This window comes from Carcharodon carcharias, chromosome 11 (genome assembly GCF_017639515.1).
Source record: "Carcharodon carcharias isolate sCarCar2 chromosome 11, sCarCar2.pri, whole genome shotgun sequence".
NCBI classification, from domain to species: domain Eukaryota; kingdom Metazoa; phylum Chordata; class Chondrichthyes; order Lamniformes; family Lamnidae; genus Carcharodon; species Carcharodon carcharias.
Window position 1 is genome coordinate 74416395 of NC_054477.1, and position 16046 is coordinate 74432440.

General features: G+C 41.2%; 1 protein-coding gene across 1 annotated transcript in view; it reads right to left on the bottom strand.

Annotated features, from left to right (window-relative positions):
• LOC121284032 (interleukin-1 receptor type 1-like) overlaps positions 1-16046 on the bottom strand; it is a 42087-nt gene that overhangs the window by 10604 nt on the left and 15437 nt on the right. Inside the window, exons 3-8 of the mRNA XM_041198991.1 lie at positions 13139-13376; positions 11271-11457; positions 10016-10187; positions 8850-8915; positions 1495-1624; positions 1242-1390 (exon numbers count right to left, since the gene is read on the bottom strand). Of these exons, the coding sequence (XP_041054925.1) occupies positions 1242-1390; positions 1495-1624; positions 8850-8915; positions 10016-10187; positions 11271-11457; positions 13139-13376 (942 nt within the window). The remainder of the gene's footprint in view (positions 1-1241; positions 1391-1494; positions 1625-8849; positions 8916-10015; positions 10188-11270; positions 11458-13138; positions 13377-16046) is intronic.

Genomic DNA, 16046 nt, shown 5'->3' on the forward strand with positions numbered 1-16046 from the left:
TTATCTACTATTTGTTTCTGAACAGACAATCTAACTGCTCAGATATAGCCATGGGGTCAAGAGAAGAGGGAGAAGGGTAGCGCTGAAAATTATCAGCCTTCACGTGGCTGCAGATAGCCTCACCAAGAAGTAGCATGCAGATGAAGAGGACACAGCCAAGGACTTATCATTGGGGGTCCAGGGATAACTGCACAGAGATGACAGTGTGAAAGTGGGAACAAAAACTGCTACTAGAGATGTGCTAGCTGCATTTGGGCAGGCAGAAATGGAATTACACAAAGGCAAGCTAGCAGAGCTGCACAACAGAACATGATGGGGCTCACAGTGAGAAAACTTCAGGGAGATTAAGAAGGGAAAGGAGGGATAATCTACTAGAGTCACAGAGCATGACATTTGGTCATTTGCCATATCTTTTTTTAAAAATTAGATTCCGTGCCACCTTGGAATTTGAACTCATGAAGTAGCAAAACAAATGTCAGGTTGACCTCTGATTTGAGGGGCGACAATGGAAACAGAACAAGGAGATATAACGGTTGGGCAGAAATGTATTTACATTGTGCCTTTAACATAGTAAAACATCCCAGGGCACTTCATGGAAGCATGAGGAGAAAAGAAAACAGACACTGTGCCAGTGTCAGGAGTTCTGATTAAGGTAATGGGTTTTATGAAAGGTTTTAAAGGAGCAGAGGGAGGTGTAGTGGTTTAGAGAGGGAATTCAAGAGAGTGGAGCCAAGAAATCTTAAGGCACAGCCAATAATTCTGGGAAGAAGGGATGGGGAAGCAGAAAGGTTAGAATAAGAAGAATGGAGATGGTAAGTGATTTGGTCAGTTTTGGAGCATGCCACAATTCCCCTTCAATTATGTGGTATAAATATACTACATGATTAGTGTATATTCTATATTTTATAGTGTATATTTTATAACTTTTTTTCTCTTGTAATGTTCACTCAAATTCATTTACAAAAATATTTTAAGAATCTCTGATGCAGTCATGCAACATGATCAGTAAAGTGAAATCAGCATTTTACTTTATGAATATGACAGTAGGGATAGCAGACTGATTAATCTGATTAACATTATCAGTGAATGTTAACAATAATCAATTTTCAATATTGATTAATGATAATGCAAGGCATTCTCATCAAAAATGGAAGTTACCATAGGTCCTGAATAAGTTATAGCAAATGATCATTAGATTAAAGGCTATTGCCATTTCTTAAATATTGTAATGAATTACTTGCCTGTTTTCCTAAATTTAACAGTTGCTTTTTGATACCCCAGGCCATTTTTGGAGACACACGTAAGTGATTCATTATAATACTCTTCTTTGAAATTAGGAAAAATTATATTTGACTGATAATAGTTTCCTTGTTCTTTATCGTTCTTCTGACTGGAAACAAAATTTATATACGTAAACCCAAAATTATTGTAGTCAGCACATTTTCATGACAGTTATGCACTCACGCAAACCCTGATAAAATTTGAGCTGCATACCTATATTCAACTTGAAGATGGTTACCAAAGTAGTCTTCAATAAACATTTCATTTACGGTCCAATAAATTAATGTTGTAGATGGTTCACAATATCCTGTATATGCTGTGCAAGATAAGTTCAATTTTGATCCTGCACAAACAAAATACAAACATTCTTTGTCACCGCAACATTGTAAAATTGGAATAACATCAATGCCACAAGCATCCTGGCCTGAACAAAATTAAATAAAATCATCTCACTGAAAAAAACCACACTCTGGTAAACAAAGGAAAAGTCAACTCATGGATTGAATAAAAGTCTACAATTCCACCTAGAAAAAGCTTGCAGTCGTACTGTTACAATTTATAAAACAAACATTTGCATACATCAAGAATATCCAACCTTTGGAACTAAGGACAGATTCTTGTAACAACACCCAACAAGCAGGCTTTTGCCCAAATGTGAACTTCCATATACAGAAAATTGAAACCTACACAAACATTGAGAGCCTGGATACACGAAGTAGAGCCATTGAAACTGAAAATTCCAATTTCTTCATCATCTTGTTCACAGCCCAATTTTTCTCTCTTTATCCTTCTCCTCCCATATTGGTTGATTTCTTCTGAGGCATTTCAACTTCATAGGTTGCTGGACTGACTGCTAGCTTGAACCAATCAGGGATCAACCTTTATTTAGTCTCCAAGCCGAGTACATTTAAATTGTTGCAGCCAAGGCAATCATTCGGCCCCAAGAACTGTTTTTGTTCCTATGTCTGGGGAAGCAGTTATAGTTCAATGTTAGGGTTAACAATCCATTCAATAGCTTCAGCTGGCAGTGTGAATAATTGTGATACCACCAGGAATGGATCTCAGGGCAGGAGTTCAGTATGTGGCGGATGGTCTAACTTGCATGACTACAGTCACAATTTGAGCTGTTCCTCACGTTGCACCTGTGGAGCAAGTGACCACATCTTCCCTGGCCTGTCCTTAAGCAGTTCAGGGTTGTCCAGATGTTCTGTGGAAGGTTGAAACCTAAGACTTCACCATTCAGGTCAAATATCAGGGCTCGTAACGTCCAACTGTCGTAATTTAGGGGTACCCCAAAGATGCAATGCGGACCCCCCGCCGCCCCCCCCACCCCCCCGCCCCGCCCCACCTCCCACACCAGAAGTCCCTAGGGGTAAGGATTGCCCGGCAATTGCCCCAAAGTCCAGGCTTCTGTTGGACAATTGCCCTGCAACTGGAACCATCCAAAAGAATGATTGAAATGGCAAACTTCGGATGGTTCTGACTGCCTTACCCAGAATAAGTGGTTTTAATTCTTCTAACTCCTGATTGTGCTGACCCCTCCAATGGGACTCCCCCCAACCCCAGAACCTCCACAGGACCTCTCTGACCACCCCCCTGACCATGCTCCCACTGACACCCCTCACAACCACCCAACCCCTCCCCACCTGAACACCCAATCCACTCCCTCCCCCTCCCTGACCAACAACCCCTCAATCCTACCCACTTACCTTACAAACTTACCTTCTCCACGATTCTGAAAGCAGCTGGACCTTTAAATTTCCCTGTTTTATGGCAGCTTGTGCGTCAAAATGTGGAGGTGAATTCCTTACCTCCAACTCTCAGCCCCCAACTAAAGGCCTCAGGAGCATGCTGCCCTACACAATTCTTGCCCAGCCTGAGTTGGAAGATCAGGCAAGAATGGAGCAGCTCAAATTTCCAGGTAAGTAACTAGCAACAGAGTGGCAATCCAACTGAGTGCCACTCCATGGAAGGTCAGGCCTCAGGTTGCATGAAGTTCTTTGGACAGAAACAGTTACATATTCAGCCAGAATTAGAGCTCCATGAGCAAGCTGTTAAACGTGGATTCCTTTAATACTGCTTTACAGCGGACACGCGTATATGGTAGCCTCAAGTGGATAAGATGTACAATGCAATTTTCTATACACAACATCCCTTCTTCTCAGTTAACAGGAGACATACTATGTGTCAATGGTTTGTTTCCAAAGTGCAAACAATAAACTTAACCATAATTTGAATATTCAACTAATCACGTAAAATAATGCACTCAGGCATATACAATGAGATGAAAGATTTGTTCACAAACTGAAAATAGTTCACTTTGTAACATAATCACTGGTATGGTGGACATTTTCCCTCAAACAGGATATTGGTTAACATAGCGTGGTCTCACTTAACTCATTCCTCATCCGAGATATTTATGTCAGAATTGGATTCACTGCTTATGCAAATGGTGTTTTCAGTGCTTTGAAGAATGACACATTTCATGTGATGATTTGTGAACCATGTTTAGCAGTAATCATTGATCCTTTTGTGTAGTTGGATGTTGTAAGGAGTTGTTTGTTTTCCAACATGGCCATCACATTTCACAAGCACTTTATCTCCTGACTTTAGCAGTGTAGCTCTGAATTTCATATTTCACTCTGCATTTACTCTCATTCGATCCTTCCGTTCTCAATCACGTTCACATACAGGTTGATCTTTAGCTCCACAGGGTAGCTCAGGAAGACGTGTGCACATAGGATGTGTGAAGATGAATGTAACTCTTTTGACTACAAACATGTTTTCCATCTGTTATTCAGATTAAGTTACATTGTTTCATAGTTTGCCATTGTGAGATTTGAACTCTGGATCTTGGGGTTACAAGCCCAGTACCATAACCACTTGGCTATTTAGGCCAAGCATCAGCTGCACATTAAGTTCATGAGCAATCTGTAACCACAATGTCATGGCCCACTACTTTGTAACTCTTTCGAGTACAAACACGTTTCCCTCTGTTCCTATTCAAATGAAGTTACATTGTTTCATAGTTTGCCATTGTGAGATTTGAACTCTTGATCTTGGGATTACAAGCCCAGTACCATAACCACTTGGCTATTGGGAGGCTTTCCAGTAGTCAAGTGAAGTGTCATTCTGTAACTGCGAAGAGATGCAGCTCGTTTCCATGAATTGCTCTCAGCTGTGGCTGTACATATCCCATTTTTCAAGATATGCTTAAATCTCTCAACTTCTCCATTAGCTCTTGAGAAATGGGGTGTGATTTTTCAATGAGTGAAACCTGGATAGTTCGCAAATTTACTAAAATGATCACTGTTGAATGGGGGTCAATTGTCACTTCTCACCATGTGAGAAACAAGGCGAAAATCTGGTAAAGCTTTGGGATGAGTCCTTTCAATGAAGTTGATGTAACTATTTCCATGACTGGGAATCCAACACTCTCTTCGAGTAGGTGGTTTGCTCTCTGGATTGTTGAACAAGCCTTCTGACGTGCAACAGTATTCATCGTCATTAATGCACAGATGGAGGCACACTGGAGTCTACGTGCAGCTTGTATGCAACACCTTTCAGTTTGCCGATACAGTGAAACAATCTGCATACAGTTCAAGCATGTCATTGATATGCAGAGGAATCATGTATGTAACTGCAACCATGTGTGCGTCTGTTGCTGTATGGAAATTGGTAAGTGTGTCACGTCTGTTCGCCAGATATGACATAGAATGCAGCATTCATTCTAGTGTCTTTGAACAAGATTGGCATTTCAAAAGTTCCAAGAGCTTTCAATGGTTTGCCCAGTTGTCGGGAAAGGTTTTGTATTCCCTGATTTGTAGGGAATGGGGTAACCCTGAAGTTTGTTAAATGTTTTGTCTCCCATGACGTTCACAGATCCTCCTGTATCTATGAAAGCATCTACATCCGAGCAGCCGAAGGTCATTGTCACAAGTGGCTGGCTCCTATGTCCAAAAAAGACAAAATTATATTGTGTCATTGGCTATATTACCTTGAACTTTTGCAGTGGTATGCATATGTAGCTCTCTTCTGGTGATATTGGTCTTAGGTGATTAATTTGGCTGATGAGTGGCAAACACAAGTAAAATGGTTCTGTCTTCCACAGTCTTTGCAGTGTTGACCAGCAACAGCAATCTCTGCCCAGCGTGGATAAGCATCACCACAATAGAAAAACTGTTTGGACAGGTCGTAATTCTGTTTGTGAGACTACTGTCGTTGCTTTGCAGGTGGTTTCCTGGCACGTGAGCGATGAACATCGTTTACAAGAGTTGAGTGTGGTAGTTATTTTTGGCATCCTCTACCCCAATAGCTCTGGACTCTGAAAAGAACAGTGATCCAACTACTCTGACAGCTTTCTTTTTTTTTGAGTGTTTTTTTTAAACAAAGTTGACTAGAGAGAGACAGCCTATGATTATTGATTCGACATGTTCAACATCATCAGAGTCACATTTGATCACTAATAGCTACGAGGAGAGATTGGATAGGTTGGGGTTATTTTCCTTAGAACAAAGAAGGCTGAGAGGCGACTTGATTGAGGTGTACAAAATTATGAGAACAGATAGAGTGGACAGGATAAAATTGTTTCCCTTGATGGAGAATTCTAGAACCAGGGGGCAAAGATTCAAGATAAGTGGCAGAAGATGTGGGGGGGACATGAGGAAGAACTTTTTTACGCAGAGGGTAGTGGGTATCTAGAATTCACTGCCCAAGTTGGTGGTAAAGGCTGAAACTTTAAACTCTTTTAAAAAGTATCTGGATCTGCACCTAAAGTGCTGTAAGCTCCAGGGCTATGGGCCGGGTGCAGGAAGGTGGGATTAGAAAGGGCACCTGGGTGTCCTCGGGCTGGCATGGACAAGATGGGCCGAATAGCCTCCTTCTGTGCTGTAACTTCTTTATGGTTCTAATTGCCTCAAACGTGCAATATTGGTCAATTGTCTCATTTGCTTCTTGCTTAGTACATCGGAAAACAATTGTTTCAATATTTTATTTTTCTTGGGCATTAAATAGGTTGTTAGTGTTTTTACTGCTGAGTCATAGGCCTGAATTTTTTGGATGGCAGGGTCTTGCTTCCCACCATCTGTCCCCGCCGACTCAGAGTGCCCTGCAGCCAGTTCATGCTTGAATGAACGTTAACTGGCTGCAGGCGGAACTTCTGCCCCTCACTCGAAGTCCTGCCCTAGAGAGCTGCTTGCCCATCTGATTCGCTGGCAGCTCTCCAGTCCTTGCAGCGACAGCGTTGAGTAGACAGAAGAGGAAGAGGAAGTGGAAGATGTCGGAGCCTAAGTCGAGAGAGTGGGGGCTCCCAGGTAAGTTCAAAGAGTCCCAGGATGTGTGAGTCTAACACAGCCTCAGTATCTCTGAATCTCCAACTTAAATTGCTGTCTGTAAAAAGTAGGTAAAACCCTCCACAAGTGACCTGAAAGCAATACTTCTTATTTTTCCACCACCTTCTCACCACTGTGAAGTTCTTGGGGCAGAAACAGCTATAAAATCAACCAGAGGCTTCTAGGCTCAGGACTGCACAAGCAAGCTGCTAAACATGGATTATTTTATAACTCCTTTCCAACAGGTTCCCTCTGCTGGTATGTGCGTGTATAGCAGCCTCAAGTGGATGAGAAGTACAATGCAATTTTCAATACACTTCAGTTGCAGTTAATGATGTTTGCATTTAACCAGGAGGTGCGCCATCAAGAGGTGGGGCTGTCAGTTTGTAGAGTTTGGAGTGTGTTCCAGTAGAAGCTACAGGATTTCAGATGAATGCATGGAATTTTTTTTGAGGTAGGAGTGCTTCATTAAGTTCTCAGCTGGTAGTGTTCTTTGAAGAGGATATTTTCCCTGTGAACATCAGGAAGTTTAATGCGTACTAGCACAGGAATCCACTCAAGTTATGTTGCTCTCAACATTCCAGAAATAATGATTATATATTATTAAAATATAATTATCATCACAGAGGGAAACAGCAACCTTCACATGGTCCTCCTGCTGAAACTTTCCAATTTGAAAACCTGCAAACTAATGTGCGCAGAAAGTAATCGATCCCTGGCCACCAACTTCCTGGTCAAGCAGTAAAAACCCATAAGTTATGACCAAATATACTCATTGAGGCACTTAAGAGATAATGACTGTGATAGTTGAGGTCTTCACCAAGACATTGGTGCTGAACTACTTCTTGAGATGCTGGAAATCAACTGTGGTCACAATGATGCACAAACAAAGCAAAGATTTTAAGGGCTCAACAATTAGTCATACCAGCTTGCTGAGCTACCTGGAAAGGCTACTGGAAAAGACATCGCATAGCACCTCCAAACAATACTTAGAAGGCATTAATTTCTTCAACTCAGCTCAGTCAGGGTACAGGAAAGGAAAAAAAAGCACCTGTAACAACTTGCTGCAGCTATCAAACCAAAAAAAGGTGTATACTGATGGTGTTACTGGACATGGAAAAGCCTTTTAGCAAGCCAGCCAGTCCTGGGTTATGGCCTTGCAGGTTTATGGAGGGATAATATAGGACTGGACAATAAAGGTAGAATAAAACCACATGTTCAACCAATATGCAGAACATCCACAGACTTCAAACAATGAAAGAAGGGTTTTTGAAAGACCTCCTCAAGGCAAGAACTACCCCTTCATTCTCCCTGTTGAGAGCAAGGACGAGAGAACCCACCTTAGTAAATGTGCAACACACTCTGGATCTGCATTAGATAGAGGACACTGGTAATATTTAATCAGATTATGGGACAGGGGTCATCTGAGTGACATTGAAATATACACGTGATAGTCAGGACTGGCTGTGACAAGCTCCAGAATACAAAATGTAAAAAGTTTAATAAATCCTGGTGACATCCTTATCAAGCTCCCTTTACTAGCTAACTTTATTTGGTTTTTTTCTTTTCTTAGACTCTGTACGGAGCAATTCCTCATTCTCAATTATTGTAATCTCCATTTCAGATAACCTGATCCTCTCTCCTCTTAGTACATCATTCTTTCTGCTCTAAAATTCTCCATCCATATCAACTCATCTGCACCTATTTGTAGCTTTCTCGATCTTGCTCATGGTGTCTCCACTCCTGATGTTTCGGTGAATTAATAAGGTCATCACCACTTTCTTGTATTTCTCACCACACCCATATTCCGTGACCATCCTTCACCACTACTTCCTTCTGAAAAAAATTTCCATTGGGCTTCATGGTGTTTAGCGTGCAACAACACTTACTAATCCATAAGAGGATTAAGCATCTCAAAACAATTCTTCAACTTGGACTAAGAATCAAACATATCTGTAAAATTTAAGTCAAGTACTGCTACAGGGCTATGTAGCTTTTTTCCAACAGGCTCAATGAGATTAGAAACATACGGTGGAATCCCATTCTATTTCCTCAAAAGCAAAATAGTTTGCTGTTCAAATTGTGGTTTGCTGTAATTAATACCTAAAATAACTTTTCAATCCCAGCTTATTCGAGAGTGGGATAAAAAAACATTAGGAAAGGAGCCAGATCAGGAACCGATAATCAGAAAGTGCGGCAAAAATAACCTTGCCCATTTCTCAGAAAAAAAAAACTTACCAGGTTCTAGTTCAATTGTACCATTTTTTGGATGTATAATTTTTGGGCCGATACTAGCTTTACAGCCTGTGAAAATAAACATTTTCTATGAGCGAAATAATAAAGTGAGGCATTTTGGGAGAACTATATTTAATTGACATTAAGTATATTTAAGACAAATATTAAAAATGCTTTTCATTACAATTTTCTGTAGATATAAATGAAAGGTACATCTTTGAATACTCTACCATACATTATTGCTTTGTGCTATATTCAGCCTGTCAGAAAGGCATGAACTGATGATGATAAGCTAATCTATTCGACTAGGTGGTGTTATTGCTTTCGTTAAACATCTAATCTGCTGGAGTCAATCATTTCAGTATGTTCTAATGGTTAAGCATTTATACATTTATTCATCTGATTTTTGAAAAAAAAAATTGTGCATTTAATCATTAAATTGTTAGGACCTTCACTTGTATATTTAAAACTATGGAAAGAGATCATAAAGTGTTCCTTTTTAGGATGAGAAAAATATAGCAGGTATATCTTTTCTGGTGTAGCAACAGATCATAGAAAAAAAGTTTACAGCACAGAAAGAGGCCACTCTGCCCATCATGTCTGTACCAGGCAAAAAAATGAGCCTCTCAGCTTGGTCCTACTTTCCAACATTTGGTCCATAGCCCTGCAGGTTATGGCACTTGAGTGCATATCCAGACACCTTTTAAAAAAGTGAGTTAAGTTAAATAATTTATAATCCTAAGTAAAAAAGATTAAATGACATTTTCAATCATCTAATCTTGTCAACTAGAAAAAAAACAAGTATTAGTTCTATCTGTTGCCTTTATAGTAATTTGTTAGCAGAGAAATTTTAATAAGTACACTGAGAGTGAAGGATTTGAGTATGGAAGTGGAGAGCATACAGGTTTTTTTCTGTTACCATTCAAGGGACCCTCATGTTGGTGCAATTGACAGCCATGCAGAAATGCTGTTATATCTGCCTGGTAATGCTAGTGATTTGCTTTCCATCAGAAAGCATTTATTGTGCTAGGCAAAAAAAACAATTTGAAAGTTGACAGCATGCATCTTTTTAACCAGTTATTACAGTATTAATCTTTTCACTAATAAATTCTACATAGTTCTTCCAAGACAAACATTTGTATTATTGTCTTGGAACACAACAAACCTACCTTTAACATCAAAGTCAATGGTTCTTGTTGTTCTGTACTGTAAACCATTATATATAAACCACAGTTCACAGACATAGATTCCTGCATCTGATGCCTCCACATTTTTTACTGTAAGTTGCTGGTCACCTTTATGGTAGATATATTTTCTTCCATATGCAACAGGCTCACAATTCTGAAAAAAAATCAAACACAATTACTATTATAGAGTCGGGATACCCTATGTCAGATGTTTTGCACTGGCTAAAACCACTGTAGAAAATTGACAGACCAAAATTTACATCCATCTTTGGCAGATCTAGAGTCAACCTGAAACCTTATTCACTAGATGTTTGCTATTGCTAGGGCAGATATTGCTGTACTTAAAAAGGTTAAACAGTAGAAATTGTAAATTGCACTTGGTCTGAAAGAACCTCAGCTAAAGATGCCTGATACATCTACAACAATAACTTATATTTATATAGCACCTTTAAAGCAATGAAACGTCCCAAGGCATTTCACAGGAGCATCATAATACAAAGTATGACACCGAACCACATAAAGAAATATTAGGTGGTGGTCAAGGCGGTAGGTTTTAAGAAGTGAAATGAAGGAGAAAAGTGAGTTAGAGAGGCAAAGACGTATAGGGAGGGAATTCCAGAGCTTAGGGCCTAGGCAACTGCAGGCACAGCCATCAATGGTGGCCTTCTGGCCACCTCTGATCTGAATCCAAGGGGGTGGCAGACCTGTCACCATCTTGCACCCACCCCCCTGGAATGAAGATCCTGCCACTTGGGGCACATTTTCCCCAAGGTGGTTGCAGCGAACCAGGAGATTTACCAGCTCTGCAACTCCACCTCAGGAGTGAAGATCCAAGCCATAGTTTCAAGTCAAGATGGCACGTGGCTTGGAGGAGAGCCTGCTGGTGGTGGTGTTCCCAGGCACCTGCAGCCCCTGTTCTCCTAGGTGGTGGTGGTGGTCACAGATTTAGAAAATTCTTTTGCAGGAGCCTTGGTAAGTTGCTTCAGTGCATCTTGTGGATGACACATACGACAGCCACTGTGCACCAGTGGTGGAGGGAGCAAATGTTTATGATGGTGGACAAGCTGGATGGTGTTGAGGTTCTTGAATGTTATTGGAGTTGCACTCGCCCAGACTTTGGAGAGTATTCTATCACACTCCTGACTTGTACCTAAATTATTTTAGGTAACACAGAAACTTTCATCACTAAAATGGTTAATGTTATACATAAATCTTTAGACATTAAACTATTCCTTACCTTGTACCAACGTAGTTCAAATTCTTCATTTGAGGTTACATAGTTATCGATATCAGGACAAGAAATCTTTTTAGAAATCCCCATATATGATGAGGACCCATAGAAAAATTTACTTTGGAAACATGAAGGACTGGTAGAGGCAGTAACTGTTAACGAAACAGCAAATTTTTGGCTACATGTTGGATACCTGCCAGTGTACAATGAAGTGTTAGAATGATTTTAATACACAATTACTGATAAAAATATTTATGCTTTCAACACACAAATTATATTACTTGAATAGTGAGAGGAGAAAATATTTAAACTCTGCATTTATTTTTCAACAAGAAACTGTCCTGAGAGAACTGATGAAACACTATCATATTTTATGAATTGCTAGAATTCCAAGCACCATCCCTGCACTTTTGCAAGGACCACATTGCCCGTGCCTGTGAATGTGACCTTGGCAAGGAACTTCAACGTGCTTGGCTTTTTTCTGACTGAAGCTGGAGATGTTTATAATACCTCGCAGTTTGTGATCTACTGTAAAGGAGGTCAGTGAGGCCATCTATTCAAATGGGGAAGCTGACTACATTCCATTCTCTTACCAGAGACTAACAGATGGAGCAAGGTTCCTGGTCTCCCCATGATGAAACTCATTGCATGTACGTCGCTTTGCAGTTGTCGCAATTCTTCTGTACAATGGGCCAAAAAGGGATTGGGTTCCCTCAATGCTCAGCTGGTAGGTGACCAAAGGCAGCGAATCATGCAGGTCAATGCCCAGTATTCTAACAACAGTCATGATGTCTTTGTTCTATGACAGTCCACACTGCAACAGCGTTCGAGTCATCATGGCAAACCAAAAGACAGCTACTGGGCAGCAAAGGCTATCTGCTGACCACATGGCTGATGACTCCAGTATACAACTCATGCATACGTGCACAGCATACATACAATCAAAGCCATGCTGCCACACGGAATATGGTAGATCAGACCATTTTTACTGCCAGTACAACTCTGGAGGAATCTTGCAGTACTCAGCACAGCAAATGTCAAGATTTGTGGTGGTCCATTCTATACTACACAATCTCACCATCATGAGGGCACAATCTTTACCCCCAGCTGTACAGTGAGTAGCTGAGCAGCAAAAGGAAAAAGAGGAAGAGGAACTTAAAAAGCAATATAGACAGTCCCTTTCTGCTTGGATCTAAAGAACTTATTCAAGTGTGATACCAGCAACGACAAGCCCTGATCACTAACAGTCCCACGCCTGACCTCCCTTCTGTCATTGACCATCACAGTGTCCACTTGGCTACAATGGAAATATAAAAGCAAACACTGTTGCAATATGCCTTTAAGGGCACTAGAAAGAAAAGAAGGGGTGGTGGGAGGGGGGCATGAATTGGCACTAAAATGTGTCATGCACCCAGTTTTAGTTTCGCTTCTGCTTTCAGCAGAGCACATATACAGCTCTGCAGTTCTGACATCTTCAAGCTTTAACACTTTGTAAATATGTTCCCACATGCATCGCCTCAATAAATGAGTCCACAAAATGCACAATCCCTTATGAGCGATTGGTGCCTTTATATCATTATAAAAACACGACAAACAAAAACATTTCAAATCGCATTTGTAAATGAAATCATGCCATATGGCTTACAAAGGCAATTAATCACTCCTGCGTGTTCCCTGGGTGTTCTTACCTTTCCTTGTGCTCCTACAGAGTGCTACTCCAAGGGCTACAGTATGATTGTTAAAAACTTACTGACTTTCAGTGCAGGAAATTGCAGATGGCCTCGGAGCATAATCTAGAGCAGCTCTGGGCCTAGAAGGCACAGCTGCAGTCTGCATGGTCTCAGCACTTTTAAGTTAGGTTTGCAGTTCCTTACCTTACAACACAAGTATAGTGTCCAGTGTCTTCCAACAACACTGGAAGAAACGAAAGCAAATCATCCTGTACATGTATCCTTTTCTCCTTGTCTGCTGTAATTACTTCAAATGTTTCATTATTATACCACATAACACTGTAGTTCTGTTTTGTATTCAATTCAGGGCAGTTAAAAATAACTCCTTCTCTTTCCAGAACAAAGTAGTGGTTCAATTCAACACCCATGTCTAAGCATGATTCTATAAAACAAAAATAAAATAAAACAACAGTTAAAGGCACAGGAAAGCAGATGTATTATTATAAAATGCAATAACTGTCTAATCCTTACTTGTAAACATTTAAAAGCAAAAAATTATCTTTCCTGGTCAGTGAAGCCCTAAATCAGGATCAAACTGCATTCATTACAAAACTCTATGTAGCACTGATAAAAAGGGGAGAGGTCCGCACTTACGCTTACCCACACAATTGTCAAATGGGCTTTTGCACGGCAACTTACAGTAATTAGAGGCCCATTTCAGTGCAGTGCCCTTAAATCTGGGCTATTAATTTTCTTAAAGCACAGACACCTCATCTTCATTGAATCGTAATAAAATCAACTTAAGTTCATCCATGAAAACTAATCAGAAAGAAAACTACCAGAAAAATTATCCTATTTTTTAAGTTCTTAGAGTAAAATGGAAGTTTTGTTTTGGAACAAGCGGGTGTGGGAACAAAGAAAGGAACAAAAAGAGAAAGGAGAAATGGACCAAAAAGGACGACTTCTATTTTCATGACCACTGGTCGTCTCAAAGTGCATCACAACCAATGAAGTACTTTTGAAATGTGGTCACTTTTGCGATGTGGGATACACAGCAGACAAAAGAGATTCAGAGAAATAAAAGTGTGATTTCAAAGAAAGTTTATATTTATATAACACTTTAAAAGCCCACAGCAGTACTGCTGCTGGCGTGTTTTCTTTTCGTGATATGGAGCAGAACAATGGGACAATTCTCATTTTCCTTCAGTTTCTGAAAGAAGGGGAAGCCTTCAGTTATATAAGCTCCTTTCACAATCTCAGAACACAATGAAAGGATTCCATTACAATCATTTAGGTTTGTCAGATTCATATTGTTTTTACATGATTACCACTTTGCACACAGCAGGGTCCCACAAAGAGCAATGGGATCAACTGTAACTTAAAATGCTTTAGTGTAGTAAGTTAAGGGAGATTAGTTGACAAGACACTAGAGAACTCTTGCTCTTCTTCAAATGAATACTTTACAACCACCTGAAAGGGAGGACAGAATTTTGGTTTAATGTCTCATCCAAAGGAAAGCATTTTTGTCAGTACTACAGTCTCGCAGTATTGCACTGGAACGTCAGCCAAAATTATACACAGATGGCCTGAACAGAGCATTATCCCACAACCTTCTGAGGGGCAAAGGGCTGGATTTTCTACCAGATCATTTCCAGTTCCTGATCATTCACAATATCAGCGACATGGCACAATTTTGACATGACAATTTCCTAATGTACCTGGGCCAAGGAAGGTGCCCAATCAACAACGCTGGACATTGTACCAATGCCATCAGTACAGTCTATCAGAGATGGCCAAACTGGTGACCACCCAGAGCAGGGCCATTTTGTACCTCCATCTTCAGATGAAGGAAATGGAGATAACTCCTGTCCAATGCACACTGTGGCTTGTCATCCAAATTCTCATCATCACCTTTTTGCAGGACCTCCCTCAGCAACAGAACAAAGTAGTCCAGTGCAGATGTTGCCAGCCTCCTCAGCAGGAGCGCAGGGTGGAGGTACAGGGTGTGGGGGGAGAAACCACAGAGCCTACAGCATCACTTTATACTTCCACATTATCCACCAGTGCAGGCACGTTCACCTCGGTGGGACCAAGATGACAGCAGGGAGCACTGGGTGAACAGCACATCACCAGCGAGCAGGACGTAGAGAATGAGGCAGAGTCAGCAGTAGGTAGCCCCCTTCCAAGATCATAGAGCAGGCACAGCCATATCCTCAGGGGCAAAGATGCTGGACCTCAGGTGTCACAAACAAAGAAGGCCTTTCTGAAGCATCAGAAAAGCACAGCATATATTCCATCACGGTTCAGGGATCTGAGCACATGAGCTCCTCCACTGAGGTCGCCCCTGCAAGGACATAGGTGCTGTAGCCTGTGAAGGAGGCCCACGAGCACATTCAAGATGAAGACTTAGCTATGGACATCTCAGCTGGATGCAGACACAATGGAACTAGCTGCCTCACCCTCATCCTCAGACACAGGAAAAGCACTTCAAAGGAGTGTGCATGAGCTCAAGGCACCACACCTCTTTAAAATTCCTTCATGGGATATTTTTTATTCGTTCATGGGCGCTAGGGCAGCACCCATTACCCACTGCTGATTGCCCTCAAGAAGGTGGTGATGAAGCCATGTTCTTGAAATGCTCCAGTCCATATGGTGTAGGTACACCCACAGTGCTGTTAGGAAGGGAGTTCCAGGATTTTGGTACAGAGACAGTGAAGGAACAGTAATATAGTTCCAAGTCAGGATAGTGAGTGGCTTGGAGGGGAACTTCCAGGTAATGGTATTCCCATGCATCTGCTGCCCATGTGCTTCTAGGTGATAGAGGTCGAGGGTTTGGAAGGTGCTGTCTAAGGAGCTTTGGCGAGTTCCTGCAGTGCATCTTGTAGATGTAGACCCTGCTGCCACTGTGCATAATGGTAGAGGGAGTGAATGCTTGTGGATGGGGTGCCAATCAAGCAACTGCTTTACCCTGGATGGTGTCAAGCATCATGAGTGCTACTGGAGCTGTACTCATCCAGGCAAGCGGAGGGTTTCCATCACACTCCTGACTTGTGCTTTGTAGGTGGTGGGCAAGCATTGGGGAGTCAGGAAGTGAGTTACTCATCGCAGATCT